The 21030-nt window shown below is 43.0% G+C and overlaps 1 protein-coding gene across 1 annotated transcript in view; it reads left to right on the top strand.

Moving 5' to 3' along the window:
- The window catches only part of CDH23 (cadherin related 23), a 3939560-nt gene that overhangs the window by 1372120 nt on the left and 2546410 nt on the right, over positions 1 to 21030 (top strand). The window contains exon 8 of the mRNA XM_069610726.1: positions 1509 to 1637. Coding sequence (XP_069466827.1) covers positions 1509 to 1637 — 129 coding nt within the window. The remainder of the gene's footprint in view (positions 1 to 1508; positions 1638 to 21030) is intronic.

The raw sequence follows: 21030 nt of genomic DNA, 5'->3' as shown, positions 1-21030 counted from the left end.
AGCACCAAGGTCGCTTAGCACCTTGGACTTTAACGCCTGCAAAAAGCAGGCGTTAAAGTGTGAATCAGGCATTAAGGGTTAACGGCGCTGACTTGTAATGAGGGCCAATGGGCCTCATTACACGGTAGGCGGTAACCATGGCGCTATTAGCGCCATGGTTGCCGCCGGTATTTTACCGTGTCTGCCTTGGTGGATGGCGGAATTACCGCCCTACTCCAAGGTGAGCGGGGGCAGTAATTCCCCATTCACCAAGGCCCTTCCCCATTCCCATTTTTGCCCCCATAAGGCATAATGGGAATGGGGAAGGCGCTAATTACGGTACCACAATTTGCGGTACCGTAATTAGCACCAAGGTCCCTTTGCGGCACCCTACTTTAACGGCTGGTAAAACCAGCCGTTAAAGTCGGGTCCCGCAAAGGGAACTCGTAGTAAGACGGTGAGGGTTAACTGTCACCGGTAGCATTACCGGTGACCGTTAACCCTTACCGCCTTCCGTGTAATGAGGCCCAATTACTTTAAGAACCATATTGATATTGTTGGGTTCGACTGATGACACATTATTAACTTTATACTTCAGAAATCTGTGGCTATCTGGGGGTGTTTCTGATCAGTAGAGGACAGACTGGAAAGCACAGTGAGCTAAATGAATGCTACAAAGATCTGTAAATGAACTGCAGTCACTGATCCAAATTCAAAATTGTCTGGGGGGTTTTGAATTTCGGTTTTTGCAATAAGGGCCATCATTTTATGCAACAGGGACATAAGGGGCCTCATTACGACCCAGGCGCTAATGGGTTAATGGCGCCGTAAAAGGCTGCGATGCCGTTAACCTATTAGCGCCTAATTACAAGGTCCCTTTGCGGGACCCGACCTTAATGGCTGGTTTTTCCAGCCGTTAAAGTAGGGTGGTGCAAAGGGACCTTGGTGCTAAGTACGGTGCCGCAATTTGCGGCACCGTACTTAGCGCCTTCCCCATTCCCATTGAGCCCTATGGGGAATTACCACCCCGCCAACCTTGGAATGGGGCGGTAATTCCGCCATTCACCATGGCGGACCCCGGCATGGACCATGGTGCTAATAGCGCCGGGGTCGTAATGAAGCCAAGGTATTTTATTTTTTATTTTTAGCTGCAACATTCCTTGGTTGTAAGATTTCAAAAGGATAAGATAAAGTAGTATTTATTTTCAGGGCAATTAAGATTCATTAAATTAGATCATAATGACATTAGCTCATGTGGCTCTGAAATGTCATAAGATTTGTAATATAGAAGTATATGTTTTATTAATTGGCAAACTCCTTGACAATCCTTATGGCATAAAAAACTATGACATAGCAGTATTTGATGCCAACTGGTTTCAGTTTTAATAACATAGATTAGTTAAAAAACGAATTGTTATACTATGTGAAATAAAGATGGCTTTTATCAGGAGCAAATGGAAATTACCTTAGCAAGAAGTGAACAATTATTTGAGTTTCATTATTTGTTTTGTTGTTGTACATATTAACAGGATCAGGACAAAAGTAGCCCTTTGTCAACTTTAGCCAACCTGGCAATCACGATCACAGACGTACAAGATATGGATCCAATTTTTATCAACCTTCCTTACAGCACGAACATCTATGAGAACTCTCCTCCGGTAAGCAGCCAAACTCTGTCTTCTCATTGCTATCATTGCATTTTTATTTTAGGAGCTATTACTGTGTCACACATCACATACCAACAATTCTTACCATCACATCTTTCACCTATATCGAGGGTGTATTCTGTGTCTGTTGTTTTCATTTTGTTCACATACAAAACAGATTGTTTACTTCCATCAATGGGGCCTATATGTGTTGATTAGATATGTATCTCGATGACTTTATCCACTCCCAATATCTAGCATGATTGTCAATTGCAATAACCTGACAATGTATAAGAAGACTTCACAACACAATACGTTAAGTGTATAAGTATTATTGCTATCATGTACTAGAAGATGATCTTTTTGCAACCTCAAACTCGGGCTCCGGTCAGAAATCTCTGTAAGGACTGTCCATTGTTTGTAATATTCTGGAGAATGCCCACAAAATAGATGTGTTCCTGACTTAATTGTATTTGATTTAAGAGTTGTCACTGACACAGTCTGTCAATAATATTAGGTTTCCATGTTATATTGGATTATATTAGTGCTCTGTTATAAAGTCAGATCCTTGCTCTGTCTCAAGGCCTGTTTTTGGACTCTGCAGCCCAGGAAATGTTGTGTCCTAGGGCAATATCATCATAGTCACGAGCTACCTGACAGAAGTTCAGGGTGTAAACTGCTCAACCCCCATCCGAGTCCTTGGCCATGCCCTAATCTCATTGTTTTAGTTTTAAAACTAGAAGAATCGGTATGCAAGAAAAGGATGACCTCTTGTCAAAACCCCATCTCCAGTTCCTACATGCACCTCAGGGAAGATGATCCCAACCATCATAAAACGAATGTGAGGGAAGAGGAGCCAAGATGGCGGACAGGCTGGTCGCACCCCTGTGAGTCTCCTGGCACCTTGGCCTTGGAGTGGTAACTGTCTGTAGCTATAATCCAATGAAACAAAAATGCAGGCTCCGATTTAGCAGTGCACAGCAGTGCCCCAAATATAAAAACATGAGAGCCGGGGATCGGCTAGAATAAGGCATGAAAAGCGGCCGTGGAGATCTGTGGTGACCATTTTGCCACACAATTCGGAAGTGTTGCTGAGAAATGAGGACCGGGTCAGGGGCAACAAGAAGTTAGTGGGCATGGGCTCCCCATTCCATATACAGATGAGGCTCCAGAAGAACATCAAACATCCAGGGACTGAATAGTGCGGATGCACCCAGGATGCAGTATGGAGGCAGGAACATCACTGGACAGTGCGGGCACCGAGGTGTACAGCTCTTAAGTGGGAATGGAACACAAGGCAAACAGCAGAAAAAGATGGGCCAATCTATGTAAGGACCTGACAGGTGTCTTCTGTGGCTCAAGCAGTGAGACACAAGGGCAAATGTAGTAACCTAGTGCCTCCATTGCTGAATCAAGTAAAGCCACTCTCCCTCAGTGATTTAAGCACACGCCGTCTGTCAGATCACTCCCTCCTTTTCCGGCAAACAGAAGATGGATAAGTGCTGCAATTGGATTTTGCGACTGAAGAGGCACAGGGACGCTTAAGTGTATGGCGAAAGAGGCTCTGCCAATCTTCGATGAAAAAGGGCAGCAGTGATCAGTTCGTGCACGGATCAGCAGGCCGGTGCTCCCTGAAAACGGCAATGACACCTGAAATACGAGGAGAAGCCCAAGTGAGAGGCACCTTGGTATCCTTCACCAAAGAAGACTTAACAGCATGTCTGCAAACGTTACAAGACAATCTAACTCAGGAGATGGGGGAGCTGAAGGAAGGGGTCGCTAAGAGTGTGGAGTGACGTCAGAACGAAATGGATGCTCTCGCAGTAGATTAAAGGAAGCAATCCTTGGCTGAAGTGACAGCGCAGATCCTCAAGACCTCCACAGAAATGGATGGGCTCCGACAAAAAATAGTGCAACTGGATGACAAATCTAAAGACTTTGAAAATAGATCACAGAGAGATAATATTAGGCTGAAGGTTCCTACAAGAGGAGACAGAACAAAGAGGGATGGAGGAACTGTTTGCCCTACTGTGCCCGGTGGAATCACCTGGTGCACTGAAGTTTGATAGAGCTCACAGGGTGTGCCCCCAGGACAATCCAGAGTCCGGCCAAGATGAGAGACATTCTCTTCAAGATGCAATCCTACTTTCTAAAATAAAAATGCTGCACGGGCAAAGGGACAGTTTGATTTCAGAGGCTCGAAAGCGGGAGGGGTTGGTACATTTGCTGGAGATCCTGCTTCGGGATTGGCGAGAGGGGACACAGAGGGAGAGGTCCAGGGAGTGGAATCCACTGATGGAAAGCAGACCCAAAGACCTGTCAATATGGTTATGTTTTATAGTTGTGGAAGTTGGGGTTGTGGGTGAGAGTGGGAAGGTAAACAAGAAACACATTAGTAGGAGGAATGTCACCGAGCAAGTGCACCAGACAAAGGAAGGCTATAATTAGCTGTGTGGATGTGTGGTGGGGATAATTAGCGGGCAGTTTACACTGTACAATCATACTCCAATATTACCGAAATTAGACCATCACCAATTGAGAGCACCAGAACGCTTATGGACACTACTGAAACATTTGTTGAGAGATCCTGTTGTCAGGGAGGAAATCGAGGAGAAAATTACAGACTATTTTGTATATAATAAGCTGGGAGCCACATCATTTAACAAAAATTGGGACACACTGAAAGCAGTGATTCGGGGGTAAATTCTTATACATGGGCACCCACTTAGCTAAGATGAAGAAGGACCGAATGAGATCACAGAGGTAGAACAAAGATATAAGATATAAAGACAGTGGGCCTAATTCACAGAAGTTTTTTATAATGGTGAATTCCCATAGGAAAACGCTCTGCGAATCAGACCCAGTGTGTCGACATGTATCCATAGGAAATTAATAATGCTTAAGGGCCAACTAAATATGATGGAAGTCAACATGACAGAACGACCCTTACTGAATCTGAAATCACGCTTTGTGAGAAATCTAATAAACCCTATAAACTGCTAACTAGAGCATTGAAGGCCAAATAATCTAAAGGGCAGATCAAAGTGCTAAACAATTCAGCAGGAGATTACAAATATGACACAGATGGCATTGCAGAAGCTTTCTAGTGTTTTTTTCAACGAGCCGTATTCTGCAAAGATTGAGGGGGCGCAAACCTCTAAAGAATATGTAGGTACAGCGTCACTAGGGCGAATTACAGAACATCAAAGGCAGGTGCTGGAGAGCACTATTTCAAGTGAGGAAGTTATTTGTGTAATTAAAACCTTGAATGCTAACAAAGCACTAACAAAGCACCAGGACCATATGATTTGACGGACCACTTGTATAAAGCATTCTCTGGGTCATTGCTTAAACCACTAACTAACCTATACAACTCCTTCTTAACATCTGGGACAATCTAGGACAGGATCAACCAAGCGGTTTATAGTCATAATGTCGAAAAAAAAATGTCGACAAACAAAAATGGCGAAAAAAAAATTCGAAAACAATAATGTCGACATCCTATACTTATAATGTAAAAAGTCATTTTTTAGAAAAAAAAATGTCGACAAAAAAATGTCACTTAGAACTATCAACACCTCACCCAACACCCCCCTGCCACCCCCCCACACCCCCCACCACCACCCTCCCACCCCTCATACTCAACACATTCTAATTATATATTTATTTATTTATTTATTTATCCAATAAATAAATAACCAAAAAGAGTATCATTTACTATTGGGGGGGGTCCCCCCCAACCCCCCCTCACCCAACACCCCCCTGCCACCCCCCCACACCCCCCCAACCACCCTCTCACCCCTCATACTCAACACATTCTAATTATATATATTTATTTATTTATTTATTTATTTATTTATTTTTTCAATAAATAAATAACCAAAAAGAGTTTAATTTACTATGGGGGGGTCCCCCCAACCCCCCCTCACCCAACACCCCCCTACCACCCCCCCACACCCCCCCAACCACCCTCTCACCCCTCATACTCAACACATTCTAATTATATATTTATTTATTTATTTATTTATTTTTTCAATGAATAAATAACCAAAAAAAGTTTAATTTACTATGGGGGGGGTCCCCCCAACCCCCCCTCCCCCAACACCCCCCTGCCCCCCCCACTCCCCCACCCCTCGTACTCAACACATCTTAGTTATATATATTTATTTATTTATTCATACAATAAATACAAAATTTCGAAAAAATATCGAAAAAATGTCGACATTATTGTTTGTCGACATTATTTTTTTCGACATTTATTTTTCGACATTTTGACTGTCGACATTTTGACTGTCGACATTATGACTGCCCACCCAACCAAGCCATGATTAGCGTAATCCATAAACTGGGTAAAGATCCGGTGAGCTGTGGGTCCTATCGCCCCATTACGCTCTTGAACATGGATGAAAAAATGTTTCTAAAATACTCTCGATGAGGCTGAAGGGAGTGTTTCCACTCCTGATTCATTCATATAAGACGGAGTTTGAAGCAGGAGTCAGACATTTGATAATATTAGAAAAGGTACTCAACTCTTTGATAAAAGCACTAGGTTTAAAAAGGATCTTGCATTACTTATCTCTTTGGATGCTGAAAAAAGCCTTCAACATGGTCAACTGGGCTTTCCTTAAGGATTTGTTGGCAGGATGGGGGTGAGTCCCAACAGAATTAAGTGGATATAGGGCATATACAATAAACCAACGGTGAGAATTAGAGCTAACAGTGTCCTCTCTGCTCCGTTTGCACTGGGCAGAGGAACTAGACAAGGGTGTCCACTGTAGCCCAACCTCTTTGTGATGGTAATGCAACCATTCGCACAGAGGCTGGGGGCAAGGACAGACATCCAGGGACTACAATTTGGGGGTGGGGGGTGGAATACAAAATAGCGTTATTCACAGAGGATGTCATCCTTTCACTGCGTGATTCCCTAATATCTTTAGCGGCAGTACAAGATGAGCTTGTGAACTATGGACGGGCTTTGGGGTTCAAAGGAAACGGGGACAAATCATAAATACTGAATTCAACTAGGCCTTCTCTAGAAAGCAATCAGATCAAAACAGTGCTTCCATTTAGATGGGCTAAAGAGAGTATCAAGTATCAAGGTGTACGACTAACTACCAACTTAGACAAGATGTATGACATCAACTACCCCAATCTACTAGAATCAATAAGGAATAAATGTACCATTTCCTGGTTTCGGGTGTATTAATGTCTTACAAATGAATGATTTCCTCACTTATTAGACTTTTTTCAGGCCCTCCTGGGAAGACGCTCCTTTCACTACAAAGTGAAGCCACATCGTTTATTTGGAAGAGTAAGAGAGTAGATTAGCTAAAGCGCTATTGAGTGCAGAAGCTGGATGAGGGGGACTGCAGGTGCCGGACCTCCAGGCATACTATATTGCAGTGCAGCTACAAATGGTAAAGGAATGGTGTCAAATAGAATCCACAAAGCATTGTTGGGCCATAGATAGTGCAGTTGGAGGCATCCCATTGTGGAGAGTTCTATGGCAATTGAAGGGAAATAGACCAACATCAGTGTATAGAAACATGTTAACCAAGACAGCATTTGAAACATACAATGTCCATGCAGGGGAATCTTACCATGTTTCCATCACCATTTACACCAATTTACAGCAATCCTGACTTTACACAGGGCCTGCAGAGAGGTCCATTTAAGAGTTGGAGAGAGAACAAAAGATGGTGTGCAGCCTACATGTTTAAGAGAGGTGTCGTAAAGTCCTTTTGTGAAATGTAAACAAGAATGCAAACTGCAGGAAAGTGATCGATTTCAGTACTTTCTGTTGTTCCACTGGGTGATGGCAAGACATTAAAGAGGCTGCAACTAGGGATTTGCTCTATGTAGATATATACATCTAAGAAGGTTACTTCTGTGCGATTCATTTCAAGTGTCAATTAAAGGCCAAATGTGTGTTGATTCATGTATTCACAGTGGTTTTGCAATTCCTCTTCATCCCCATTCCATATGATGAGAATATCATCTATTTTCTGTTGCCAATTGATTACATTTCTTGTCAGTGTAGGGTGAATGTATGCATGCTTACATCAGAACTCGCCCACAAAAAGATTAGCCATTGAGGGTTCAAAGCAAGTGCCCATTGCAATTTCTTCTGTCTGTGTGTACATAATGTCATTGAACGCAAATATAATGTTATTCAGAACATGTAAGGATGAATGAAGAATTGCACATGTCTTTAAACAGGACTATTAGTATCATTTGGGAGCTCAATGGTGCTCTACTCTATGGGGGTTGTTCTGGTATCTGTATTTAATCATTTGTCTTTGCTTTAACTGTCTCGACATACATGTTGTAGTAGCAGCCTGAACAAGGATTGATAATGTGATTGAGTTGTTTTTTTTTATACCCTTTGACCAGATATTATAGAAATATCTTCTACCCACTGCTTGTTTGTGCTTTTTCTGATAGTATATAGAAGGTTACACCTGTCCCCGCCCTTTTGGATGGGAATTTTAGACAATGTCACCCAGCATTTGTTTATTTACTATGAGCCAGCACAAAGAAAATCACTTTTGAACTTGTGTCCTTTTTGAGAGGACTGACATTTAGAAAAAAACTGAGCCAGATTAAGGAAGTACTTACAAGGAATGTTAATGTGATGAGCTTAATCTTTTAATGATTTAGGTATACTAGGTTATTAATGGAGACATTTTTGGTTACTTGCAATAATACACAAATCTTTATTGTATTAGATAATGATTCATATTGTTGTATTTAGTATTTTATGTCTACCTCAAAACATTATTTTATGTCTACCTAAAAACATTAATAAGTCAGATGTAATCAGGAATCTGCCAATACGCTAGCCATATTGACTTCTGCGCTTTTAAGTAACTATTTGTACTGCAAAGTACTGAACATTTGCTGTTTTAATATGTGTTTTCTTTTTTGTACTTTTAAGGGATTTACACTTTGAAACAAAGTGTAACTGACTGACTGACCAAACTAATTGTTTCACCCATGATGAACACCAGACACTTTTAACAACAATATTTTGACGCTTTTTTTTACTATGTGTGTTACACAGCACCCTCAGTGCAGTAACACGGGGTTGTCCTAAATGACCCCCCCACCATAGACTCCATACCCTGGGACTGACTACTGTCTCCCAGGGCATGTAAAGTCACCATTGGCTTTACTAGTCTCAAATTTAGTAACAGAACCAGTACAAAGCATCATAATGTGGAAGTACTGGTAGGGGTAATTCGATTGCCCCTGGGTCTGTTTTTCGAGGGGGTACTCCCTCGTCGAGTTTCTGGCTGTTGGCAGTGGTTACCACGTGTAATATTCCTTAAGAATATTTCCTACGGGATTTTCCCATGTATTTTAAACGCACCACTTTTTGGTGCAATGTTAAAGAAACCGCTGGTTTATTTATTTAATATTAATTCACCGGTAGGGTCTTTTTGCCAGAACTCAATTTTAAAATGGTGTTTGTGTTCGCCTCTGTAACTCCAATCCAAAGGTCGAGCACTTTGTTCCACTTTTGGCGGGCTTCTACACAGAAACCCTCCAAAATGGTGCCACTCTGTCTGGGTACCACAGGGGGTGTGGGAGGGGGTTTAGGCACCTTGGACTAAGTTGCCTTGCCAACTCAAGTCGCACTCTTGCGTGATTGGCCCAAGTGGTGAGCCGCTCCGCTCACCACTTAGCATTTTTGATTGACAGCTAGGCTGAATGAATGGGGGTTTGCTGCATAAAAGCAGGGCTTTGGGGACTGGAACTTCAGAAGTCGCCACAGGACCTGAAAATCCGAAGAGGGAGAAGCCCTGCTGAACCGACTCACCACTACCCAACGACAGAGGAGATCTTCTTCCGGAGAGTCTCTTCCACTTGAGCTGGTGGGGACAACCAGTTTGCCATCTTTTTGCCTTCCAGGACGTCCAGTGGTCGAATTGCTCGTGCCAAGCACCCTGGCAACCGGATAGCCACTTGCCACTAACCCGTGAATAAAAGGGCCGTACCTTTTAATCGAGAACTCCGCAGCGGGTTTCTTCCCTGGCAGTGCAACGGACTCCTGCTCTCCTCCACGACGAGATCTTCTCTTCCCCCGGATGGAGCACCGACTTGCACCCGCTGCCAGGAACAACTGGCCCCGCTGGAGCGTTCTCTCCCTTTTTTTACCGAATTATTAGAGTGCCATCTGCGTTAAGCGCTCACCGCTGTCTGAAAATAAGTGGTACTTTACTTTAGACTTGTCTAATATTCTTTGAAGGGAGTGTACATACTTTAGTGACTGTGTTTTTGAACTTGCTTGATATTAGTGCCAGTGTGTTTTCATAGATGTGTTTTTTTAAATAAATAATTATATATCTTTTACACCAAAGCTCTGGTCAGTGTTTGCTTGTTTTACTGTGTTTTTCTGCCCTATTGTGTATGCTCTGTATACTGCCTAACTCTTCTTGAGAGAAGTCTGACTATTCAGCCACAGCTACCAGGTAAATCTGGGTGGTGCAGACTGCTACCAATTGGGTTTACTGCTAACTCCTGTAGTCTTAAACTTTTTGCAGTAGTCCCAAGGGAACTGCACAGGTTTCTGCCTAACAGTCGGTATAATTGTTGGCAAGAAAGTCGTATGTGAGGTCACTGGTGATGATTTTGTGACAAAGTTTAATACAACATATCTATTTGTAGTTGTTATTTTAAATGGCCTCAGGCTGCATCGCTCCTAGACAGGATTGTGAATGTTAGCATGTGCAACACTTAGATGGAATTTAAAGCTTACCTAGTGCGACACTTAAAAGGAATTGGGAATGTTAACATGTGCCACACTTATTTGGAATTATAAAGCTTACCAAGTGCAACACTTAAATGGAATTGGGAATGTTAGCTTGTGACACACTTAGATAGAATTGTGAACATTAGCCTGCGCTGCATCTAGATAGGATTTGAAGGCTAGCAAGTCCCACACTTAGATGGAATTATGAAGGTTAGCAAGTGCCACACTTAGACATATGTGTGAATCTTAGCATGTTAAATGTCATATAACCCACAAACTAAAAAGCTCAAACTTTCTGCATACTTATCTCACTCAAAAAAACTCACACAATCATCTCTCGCACAACACGATGCACGCGCTTCACCACACCACAACAGCACATAAGCCAGACCAACAGCACACGAGGACTGACATCGATCCGATACTCGCACCAAAGCTCAGCACCTGGTGTATACCGAGATGGAGCTGCCAACAGAACACCACCCCTCTCACTATCGTATCCCCTCTTCACCTTACTAACCCATCGCACCATCTCGTTTACAGATCCACCAGAGCGCCTGGGGACCAACTCCGTTGGTGACGGTGCGCGGTACAAATACTTTTAACATTTAACTTTTTACATTTAACAGTATAAAGGGAATATAATGACCATGTTTTGTTATAAAAAATTCAGATCCTTTTATTTGTGACTTGTAGATTGACAAACAATTAAATAAAAATCCATTCGACAATCCTCTTTTTGAATGATTGGATTCCGGTTGACAGTGTAACTGAGCTTGAAGTAAACCCATTTGAATACGATTTAAAATAACCCACTAGAAACGTTATTTGGATTTGACAAATAACTTCATTAGGTATCTAGACAAATCTAAGAGCATTATACAATTCAATTCAGGTAAGAACTAATCAGACACGCCAGCAAGAGAATGGGAAGTTCTGTGGAAAGTCCAAACATGTCAAAGATAGGGAAGAGCATGTCCTCCTGATGCCAGCAGAGCAGAGATGCAGCGAGCCAGATTCCAGGACCACCGCAGGCTTGCCTGAAACTACAGACTGGGGAAGCCATATGGATTAAGAGTCCTGAGCTGAACTGGCAGGCTGACCAAGCAGTTGACACATATAAAGGTGAAAGATCATAGAAGCTGGAAGCACTAATAATCCTGGAGGAATTAAGTCTTCATGACTGTGAGAAGAGCAGTGAGAGGGCTCTATAGCTCAGAATTAAGAGGCTGCTATCCCTTAGGAGAGGGACACTATGGGCCTCATTACACGGATGGCGGTATTAGCACATGGACCAAGGTGCTATTAGCACGTTGGTCCATGCCGGTAAAATACCGGCACCGCCTTGGTGGAAGGGGGAATTACCGCCCCATTGCAAGGTTGGCGGGGCGGTAATTCCCCCTTCCACCACTGCCCTTCCCCATTCCCATTTTTGCCCCATAGGGCATAATGGGAATGGGGAAGGTGCTAATTACGGCACCGCAATTTTGCGGTGCCGTAATTAGCACCAAGGTCCCTTAGCGGGTTGGTTTTTAACGCCTGCAAAAAGCAGGCGTTAAAGCACCAACCCGCTAAGGGACCTCGTAGTAAGGCGGTAATGGTTAACGGTCACCGTTAACCATTACCGCCATCCGTGTAATGAGGCCCTATGTACATTGGGAGTGAGCCTGACACTATTCTCCTGACTGTATTACAAACTGGTGCAGGTAAACAGTGGCAAATAAGAAGCAGAGCCCTACATTCTCTTCACTGTGTATAGAGACAAGAAGCAGCCAGGTACTTTATGCTTAAGACTGTGCCTGAATCGATTAGAAACTTAGCGCAATATCCATTTATTTATTTAGCATTTGTAAGGTGCTTATACAACAAGAAATGATATGATAGGTTGTTTATAATGCGCTTAATACCGAGACGTGTCTAAGCGCAGACCAGGGGATTGAACCTGTGTTGCTGCATGTCGCCTTGCTTCCAAGGCGAGCACGTTGCCCCTGAGCTATCCTCCCTACATTAGAAACTGTGTTTCAAAGTGCCCAGAGGGCTAGGGGAGGGAACATGGGAACAAAGGCAATAGAATATAATGTTGAACAGGATAGAGGCGGTCCTACTAGGCCTTGCGAGCATTTGCATCGTGCAAGATCATGTGACTGTTACAGTGAGATAGAAGCCACTTGAGGCTATAAGCCTGAGACAGCTATCAGAATTGACAATTTGTGGGAGACCAGTATCCCTCCTAGGAAGAGAACTCTGAAACGTTCACTTGAGCCATCCTGACACATGTAGCTTTGACTGGCCCCAGACAGGACCTTGCATTTTAGTTCTAGGTGAAGCCTTAGTCTCTATCTATGGTTATCCCGACCTCTTGCTGGCTTGTAATACACCATGGCTGCAACCTTCCTTCTTGAGTCATGTATTTTGTCAGTCTGCCACAGCTCCTGTTTTCTGTACCTCTTGCCATAGAACAATGTTACCATTGCTGCCTGGAAGATCCTCTTAGTCCATGTTTGGTCATCACACTGTTATCTCAGGTTGTCTGCTTGATCAAGCAGGAGCCAGTTGGTCCACGTGACGTACTTAACAACATTTCTTTGTCATGTTTGCCATCTGCCAAGGATATTAAGATATCTGAATTAGACCACATCTTTTTTATCGGACTATTTGTTTTCTTACCTATTACCATTGTTTTAAAGCAATGCCATATGGGTTGGTCCTTTTGTTTTTGTTGGAAGTTGTTGGATGTTTGTTGCTGTTTTTTGGTTGCAGTTACCTTGGATATATCTCATTGACTTTGTCAAGTGCAGATTGACTTTTAGAGCGCAGCCGATTCCGATAGTGCTTCCCATTTATGGCATCACTCTGCAAGCAGTCTTGTTTCTGTAGCACTCCCTTACCAGTATTCTGAAGGGTACCTGGTTACTGCCTTGCTCTGCCCAGGTTGGTACAATAATATCAACAGACGAATGAACAAAGTCAGGTCGATCTCTGCTAAAGAGTAACTACTGCTACACCGTGAGTGGGTAACCCCTTGTACGGGTGGTCACAGAATTCTCATGAAACTGTTCTTCTGCACAAAAGGGTTTTATTTTGAAGTGCAGTGGTGTAGTAATACACTGGTATTTTTCAAAAACATAGGACATTCACATTTGAGGACATACAAAGTGTAGTACCTAAGTACGAATGATCAAGTAGTCAATATTTGAGACATCTACTTGTACAGTTTGTTCATTCTCTATAGGTTTGTTAAGTGACTTCAATTCAGCAGTCCTACTAAGTCTGTGCCTTGTCTGGGATTGCTCAAGGGAAGCCCTTATTTATATATTTTTATAGCAAGTTATACCCTGGACGATAAACCCTTGTATAACACCCCTCTCTTTGAATCCCACTGATCTCACTGAGCCAAGAAGTAGGTTTGTTTTGCAATTTAAAAGATTTATTGGAAAAATTAAACAATATATATATATATATATATATATATCACACTTTTATAATAAATTAATATTTGATATCACACTTATGAATATAATGTTGATCAACAATAGATAATCTGACACTAGCACACTTCTTTACAATCAATGAGGAGTTAGTATAGGAAGGACAAGGTAGCAGAATATACTTTTATGGTTTCAAGGAAAGCAATGAGGGAAAAATGCAGCACAAAAATAAACTTGATATGATTTCAACAAAAGATAATATGATCACTTTTTGTTTGACAATTCCCTCCCCCCCTATGCAAGATAAGGAGATGGAAGGGGAGCACACAATTCTCAGGAATACAAATTGCAATACAAATTTCCAGTTCCCCCAGCGAGCTTAGAGGAAAACAAGTATGATTTTAAAACAGGCAAGATCCTTTTAAATGTGGTGGCAATGAAGTGAAAAACATGCTGAAAATGCTTTTCATTCCCTCTAGAGGTTCAGGGTGAGTGAGAGATACTTTAAATCAGTTCAGGTCAGCCCTACCAATGAGTCAGGGATGGTTATCAGGTTGAAAATGGGATTCAGTAATGGAAGCAAATGACAGATATTTTTACACGTGGTTGAAATGAAGCAAACTGTCAATTCGCGGCACTTTTTTCCGAGTGCGTCGATCGCGATTACGTTACGATTAAGTTAAACCACGTTCCTAGCACACACGGTTCAAAAGATATGGACGATTTAATGGAGGTAGATTCTCAAAATAAAAGTAAAGCTCAGAATGACAGATGACAGTTATGCAGAATGGACACACGATTTCTTATGATGCAGTTCTAAAAAGGTTAAAATAGTTTGAATTAGATTATTTTAAACTAAGAGATTGGTTTTGCACAGTTCTGGCTGAGTACTCACACTATGAATTTGAAATAGGCTGTCAGGGTCTGGTCAGCAGGTTTGGACTGGACTCCTGGCGGGTGGTTCTGAAGTCACAGCTCTCTGGGTCAGCTCTGCTCTGCACTTCACAGCGGTCTGGTCTGGGTCTCTCTGGTTCTGGTCTCTCTGGATACAGCACTGCTTTCTGGGTCTGCTACCGGTTCTGGCAAAAGTTCTTGGCAAAGAATCCAACAGCTCACCCGGCTGTAGAATAGTTTGGTTGGTTGGATTGGTTGGATTGCTGGATTCTGAAGGCTTGCTGAGAAGAGTTCTCAGCTTGTGGGTTAGGCCGTTGCTTTAAGTTCTGTAGTCTATCTGGAGTCTAAGTTCTGGATGTTCCTTCTAGATGTTGTGTGGTCCGGCAAAATGCTCCAACAGAATTCTGCCCTTTTCATCAAGAACACAACCTCTAAACTTTTCCAGAATTTATACAAACATGCACAAGGAATATGGGCATCAGATGATAAAGTGTCAGATTTTTAACATACAGACATTCCGAGTAATACCTTATTTTCTGCTACTACCCCCCAGAACATACCACAGAGTCCTAACACCTCTTAAAATGTGCACAGAAAAATCACAAGAATGATGATATTATTTATATAATTTTGACAAGTCCCCATCTTTTTTAAATTATGCTCTGGCCCAGAGGGGTGTGGTTTCCCAAAGCACATGGTGACATTTCTGGTTTGTCCACTTCCTCCAGCTCAGCTTGCTCACAGAGGCACTGCCCTCCCAGTTTCTCCCAAGAGGAAGCTATTTTACGACCCCCCCCTCAATATAACATTTGCCTGCCACGGAAAGTACATTGTTCTGTTTCCTTCCAGTCCTAGGTGCCACTCCCCTGATTCAATCAGAGAGGTGTCATCTCCTTTTGGTGGGGGCAGCAGAATGCAGCCAGGCCTGGGAAGAGTTGCTGGGCAAGTTTTAACTCCTGTCGGGGGTAGTTGCCAGGCAGAATTCAATCTCTTTAAGCCAGGCTTCATCTAAATGTCACTTTTGTTCCAGTTTTCTACATCCAAATCAAACTTACAATTTTTACACATGCAGCTAGAACGCTGATTCTACGTTCAAAACTATGACCTTTAAACAGTTGCAACCTATGTGACACTCAACAGTCGGTCACTCATTTATTTTAAACATTTCGATTTTAGTGGTTTTAAATCCAATTTCAGTTAAGCTGCTGACATCCAAAGCTCAGCCAGTTTTGTTATAAACATTGCTTTAGGCTCTTCATCTTTCCAGATTTTGTATGCACACAAGACTACATTCTACCAAATGTCTACTGGTGTTCAGTGATATTTTTGAATATCTTGCAATGTTTAAAATAGGCATTTTTAGCTTGCATTTCAGAGAAACAAAGGTGATTTCAAAGCGCTATTGAGCTAACAGGCACTGCTGTTTTTCCTTTGGCACCACGTTTCACTCATGGCGCTTCTGGCCCACCACGCTCGCACTGATGGGTGGCAGGTTAGGCGACCATTTTGTTGTGCGCAAAAACTGCGCGATTTTCCTGGATTCTGGCGTAATGTGGGCTTTTCGGCCATCTTGGATTTTTTAAGCCCACAGCACCAAATGTTGCAGCATAATAGCCCGAACCTGGGTCAATACACGCGACAGGTTCTACTTGTTCATTCGTACTTAGGTACTACACTTTGTATGTCCTCAAATGTGAATGTCCTATGTTTTTGAAAAATACCAGTGTATTACTATAGCACTGCACTTCAAAATAAAACCCTTTTGTGCATAAGAACAGTTTCATGAGAATTCTCTGACCACCCACACAAGGGGTTACCCACTCAGGGTGTAGCAGTGGTTACTCTTCAGCAGAGATCGACCTGACCGTGCTCATTCGTTTCTTGATAGCACTCCCTTACCAGACACTAAATCAGAAATCCAGGTAGTGAATCTCTATCTCTCTTAATGGTGCCTTCACCCAGGCTCGTAGTCTCACCCACTTAATAAAGTCATGTTGAAACAAGGTGACTGAGTGGGGCCCTCCCCACAGAACAGGCTATTCTGCTGTGGTTGTTCTCAGTGGAGGGGCTCCCCAGTTTTGCTAATTTTGAAAAACGTGCTGCTAACCGTAATCAGTACGTGGACCTCTTGTTTACTGTACTTAGCGATTCTCAGCTTCACCTCACTGGTGACACCCAACATGTCAGAAACATGTGCTGATGGTACTCTTGTTCACAGGAGAATTCCCATGCCTTCATCTGCAGGGGGAGCAGACTGATATGCAAATGCACATGTCTCCTCTTTGTAAAGTGCAGCTAAAGATGCATTCAGGAGGCAGCATAGCACAGAACACTCATGATCTGTAATCATTCAAGGAGTTGCTTCTTGCTTAACCTGGTTTTTAGTTTTGGGTCTAGGTGTTTTAGCTACCAACTGTCCCCTTTTGTCATGTACATGATGGAGGACAGAGGAGGTTCACTGGATCCAATTTTGCAGCACAGTGATTTTGCAGTGTTAATGTTAACTTTTAACTTTGTTATGCAAAAAAAGGGGGCCGTGAATATGGATTGCGCATTTCAAGGATGACTGTGGACTGCATTCCCCTGCCATCAAGTTAAAGAGAGGGCAGTGTGTGCCCTTTCATCCGACATGGTGGGGGTGCATGTAACTGTGCAGGGATTTCTATTCTCTTTCTACCCCACGAGCACCATACGTATCCCATAATGGGAGTATATCATTTCACATGCTGGCTAATAGTGAACGTCTGACAAATGCCTCTGCGTCAGCCAAAGCTACTGGTTTAATGGGACCAATACCCAGCCCTCCAGCATACGGGCCAGATTCACTCTCTAAAATGAGGGAAATACAAAAAAAAAAGATCATGGAATTGTGCCTGTCCAACAACAAATCCTTTGCAACCCATAACGTCTAGAGTTCTATGTAGTCTTCATGCCCTTCCGTATCCAAAACTGCTGCTACAAGAACATCTCTCAACATCACATCACCAATAGTAGTGTCTCCCTAGGTAAGCATTTGCAACGGGATGAGAACTTTTCACTGAAAATGGTTATGTTTCATGCATGCACCACTACTGTGCTGCATTTATTGCAACCCTTTTTTTTTTGCAGTTTGTGTTTATGAAAACAAATGTTATGTTATGTAATGTGGCATTTGTATAGTGCCTATTGCCATTGATATGGCCTTGAAGCTCTGTGAGGTGGAACATCCTTTGGAAGACTGTAGTCTGAGTTGAGACTTAGTGAGAGGAGTGGTAACATGCATGTGCGCATGTTTAGCCTAATTGAAGGTAGGTCGGGCATGGCTAGGTCCTTTAGCACAGACCATATTATCATGTGTGTGATGAGTGCTGTGTCAAATTGTCAGGAGAGTCAAGTTATGTTAAATGGACTGAATTTTGCATGGGACTGTATTGTTTGTATGGGTGGTGTCACCAGGCCGAGGGTGATGTATGTTTAGCGTAGGGTATAGTCAAATAGGGTGCATGTCAGATGTGTGTGGCCATGTGTAATACAATCTAAATTAGGAGCGCTAGTCAGACAGAATGCAAGTGTGGCAATTAGCAAACAGTGGCACGATTGAACCAGTACTCTAAAAAGGAAACCTACTCCTGCAAAATGCAAGAGCGACAAATACAATTGTAGCGAGATTGAAATGTACTCTAAAAAAGGAAACCCAGTCCCGCAACGTACGAGAGTGGGCAAATACAAACAGTGACGAGATTAAAAAGGACATCTAAAATGGGATTACATAGTTCTACACATTTGCCTGAATTAAATCTTATTTTTTTAATTAAGGTCACCAACTTTTTGGATGAGCATGTGTTTTGTTATGGTCTCCTCAATTGCTCGCACTGCATTGTGGGCCGTGTATGCTTTATTAGATTAAGCATCATGCCTGGAAGGGGAAGACAAGCTTATACAAAAGAGCGCATTTGTATATGCTGCTAGTTGTTGATGCCAGACTCTTTCAAAGTGCATACAATGTTGTTCAATACGGGAACTGAAGCAATGGGTATAGCTGGGTGTGGATCTGCGCACAGCTGCTGCTACTACATCAGGCAATGGAGACCACCTCCCTTCCTGCCTGAGGTCAGTGCGGTGGTCGTTGCTCACATTGCTCCTTTTGCTGACTAGTGATTCTTTCTGTGTGCAGATCCAGTGGGATACCTTCACAATGCCATTCCTATGATGAGAACCTTCTTCTCATTCCCAAAACTCGATACCTGAACTGGGGTATCGCTCCCTCACAATCCAATCTGCAGGAAGGAAGAAAACCATAACACATCCTTATGCAGACCTTCCTCTACCCAGCCTAGCATAGGTGCATGGTTCAATTAAACAATAGAACCCGAGGAGGGGGTCTGGTAATGCCCCTGGGTGTCAGCTACAAGCCCGAGCAAAGACTGGTAATGCCCCCCTCTGAGGGTTCTTTTGCTATTAGTACTGCTGCATGTTGTGCTGGGGTACTAATAGTATTTCTCTCAAGTTGAGAAATGGTGTGTAAACTGTTTCTCACCTTCAGGAAAAAAAATGGCTGCCATGGATCCGGGAGACGGGACTACATGTAGTCCCTTCTCCCTTCCCATGGCAGTCGATTGCAAGGTGGAGATGCGCCAGTAACACTTCTTCTTTGGGAGCCAGCAAGGGACTATGCAGCACAAGGTAAGTAGGGAGGGCCTGGAAGGGCTTAAATATGAGGAAAAGTCAGGTGGAGGTAAGTGGTCAGGGAGGGTGCAGGGGGTGGTGAAAGCACACTTGCCTGATTCCAGGCTAGGGAAGATGGCAGCCTCCCACTCTGAGGAGGCTCGGAGCATGATCTTTCCCTGTGTGGTAAAGACCCCGTCCCGAGCCTCCTCATTGGCTGCGAAGCCACCATACCTCCCCCGCGGGTACTAATCTTCTTTGAATGGTGTTTTCAGTTTTGATGGTTTAGGGGGTAATTATTGGGCTTTAACAATATTAAAATAAAGCTAAGCTGTTAATTTTATTAGGTTCAATACACTTCGGACGCTCAAGGAGAATATAGCATTGTTGAACTCATGGTGGGAGTATACATGTAAGGCGTTTTATAGAATTTTTAAGGATTTCCGACACCAAGCATTCCCTTTTTTAGTGCCGACAGGACAAATTTATATTTTACTTCATACTGTTATTTTCAGTGAGCTGTAACTTGCTTTTGACTCTTCGAGCAGAAGCCATCCATTCACACTATTTCACCCATCCTCCACCTCACAAAATCCCAAACTTCTAGTTGCAAACTTTGCCTCGACAGATGTTTTTAGCTACATCTCCCATTAGCCCCTAGCCAGCGCAGTCAATGGTGATGCCTCGTGCAAGTTGTGGACCCGAACATCAGGGGAAGTGCAGGTTGCAAACACCTGATCTACCTCACTCGTTCGCCTATCTCAAAATTACACATACACATTGATGTGCACCCATACAACTAATCCTACAGACTTCTGTATCCAATCCTCCACGCTCATCTATACTTCTAATTCAGGGCTCTGCAACCTTTGCCTCCCCGGATGCTTTCGACTACCACTTCCATCAGGCTGAGCCATCATAGTTATGTATGTTACGTCATCTTTCATTTGCATTGCACCTCCTGACATAGTTTATTAATTTATTGTTTGCTTGTTAGGCGCTTATACAATAAGAAAATACTGTTTCAAAGCGCCCAACACATTATTTATTTATTTTTTATTTATTTTTTGCATTTGTAAAGCGCCAAGCAACCCGAGGGCATTGTGGCGCTGTTTCAAGGAAATGTCGTAGTTACAGGGGTGAGGTTCGGGCAGGTTACAATAGGCGGTACATGTAACAATGTGTGACTTACATTAGCCTGGAAATTGAAGGTTGCCTTACATTATCTATGAAGTTGTAAAGATGAGCATAGACATATAAGAAATACATACTTCCGGTAAAAGGTCCAAAGTGTGGTTTACACGGTGTTGGTAGCGCTGCGGTGCCTTACATGCTAAAAGGGGGGAATGGTGGATTATGCAAAACTAGTAGAGTGGGACAACATTGGTGTATTAAGTTGGGATAAGTAGATAGGAGGCTCTAGAAGGCATGAAATGGAGAAGCTATGTGTAGAGTTGGGGACACATTTTTTGTGGGACTCCGCTGTATTCTATGGGGAGCAGCGCAGGACAGGATTTACTCCCTCCATGAAGCCTGTGTGTTGCGGGAGCCCATGGGCAGACCCTGTGAGACAGCATGGCCAAGGTTATGAGGGCCTTATCTGCAGGTCAAAGATGCTGAGTGGGAGGGTGAGCTAGGAGGTACTGAGATCCCGCTTTACTGTCTGCAGAACATGGCTCCGCAC

Source organism: Ambystoma mexicanum, chromosome 8 (assembly GCF_040938575.1).
Source record: "Ambystoma mexicanum isolate Mex_15411 chromosome 8, UKY_AmexF1_1, whole genome shotgun sequence".
In the NCBI taxonomy this organism is placed as follows: Eukaryota; Metazoa; Chordata; class Amphibia; order Caudata; family Ambystomatidae; genus Ambystoma; species Ambystoma mexicanum.
Note: the sequence above shows the minus strand (reverse complement) of the source record. Positions and strands in the feature narration are given on the sequence as shown.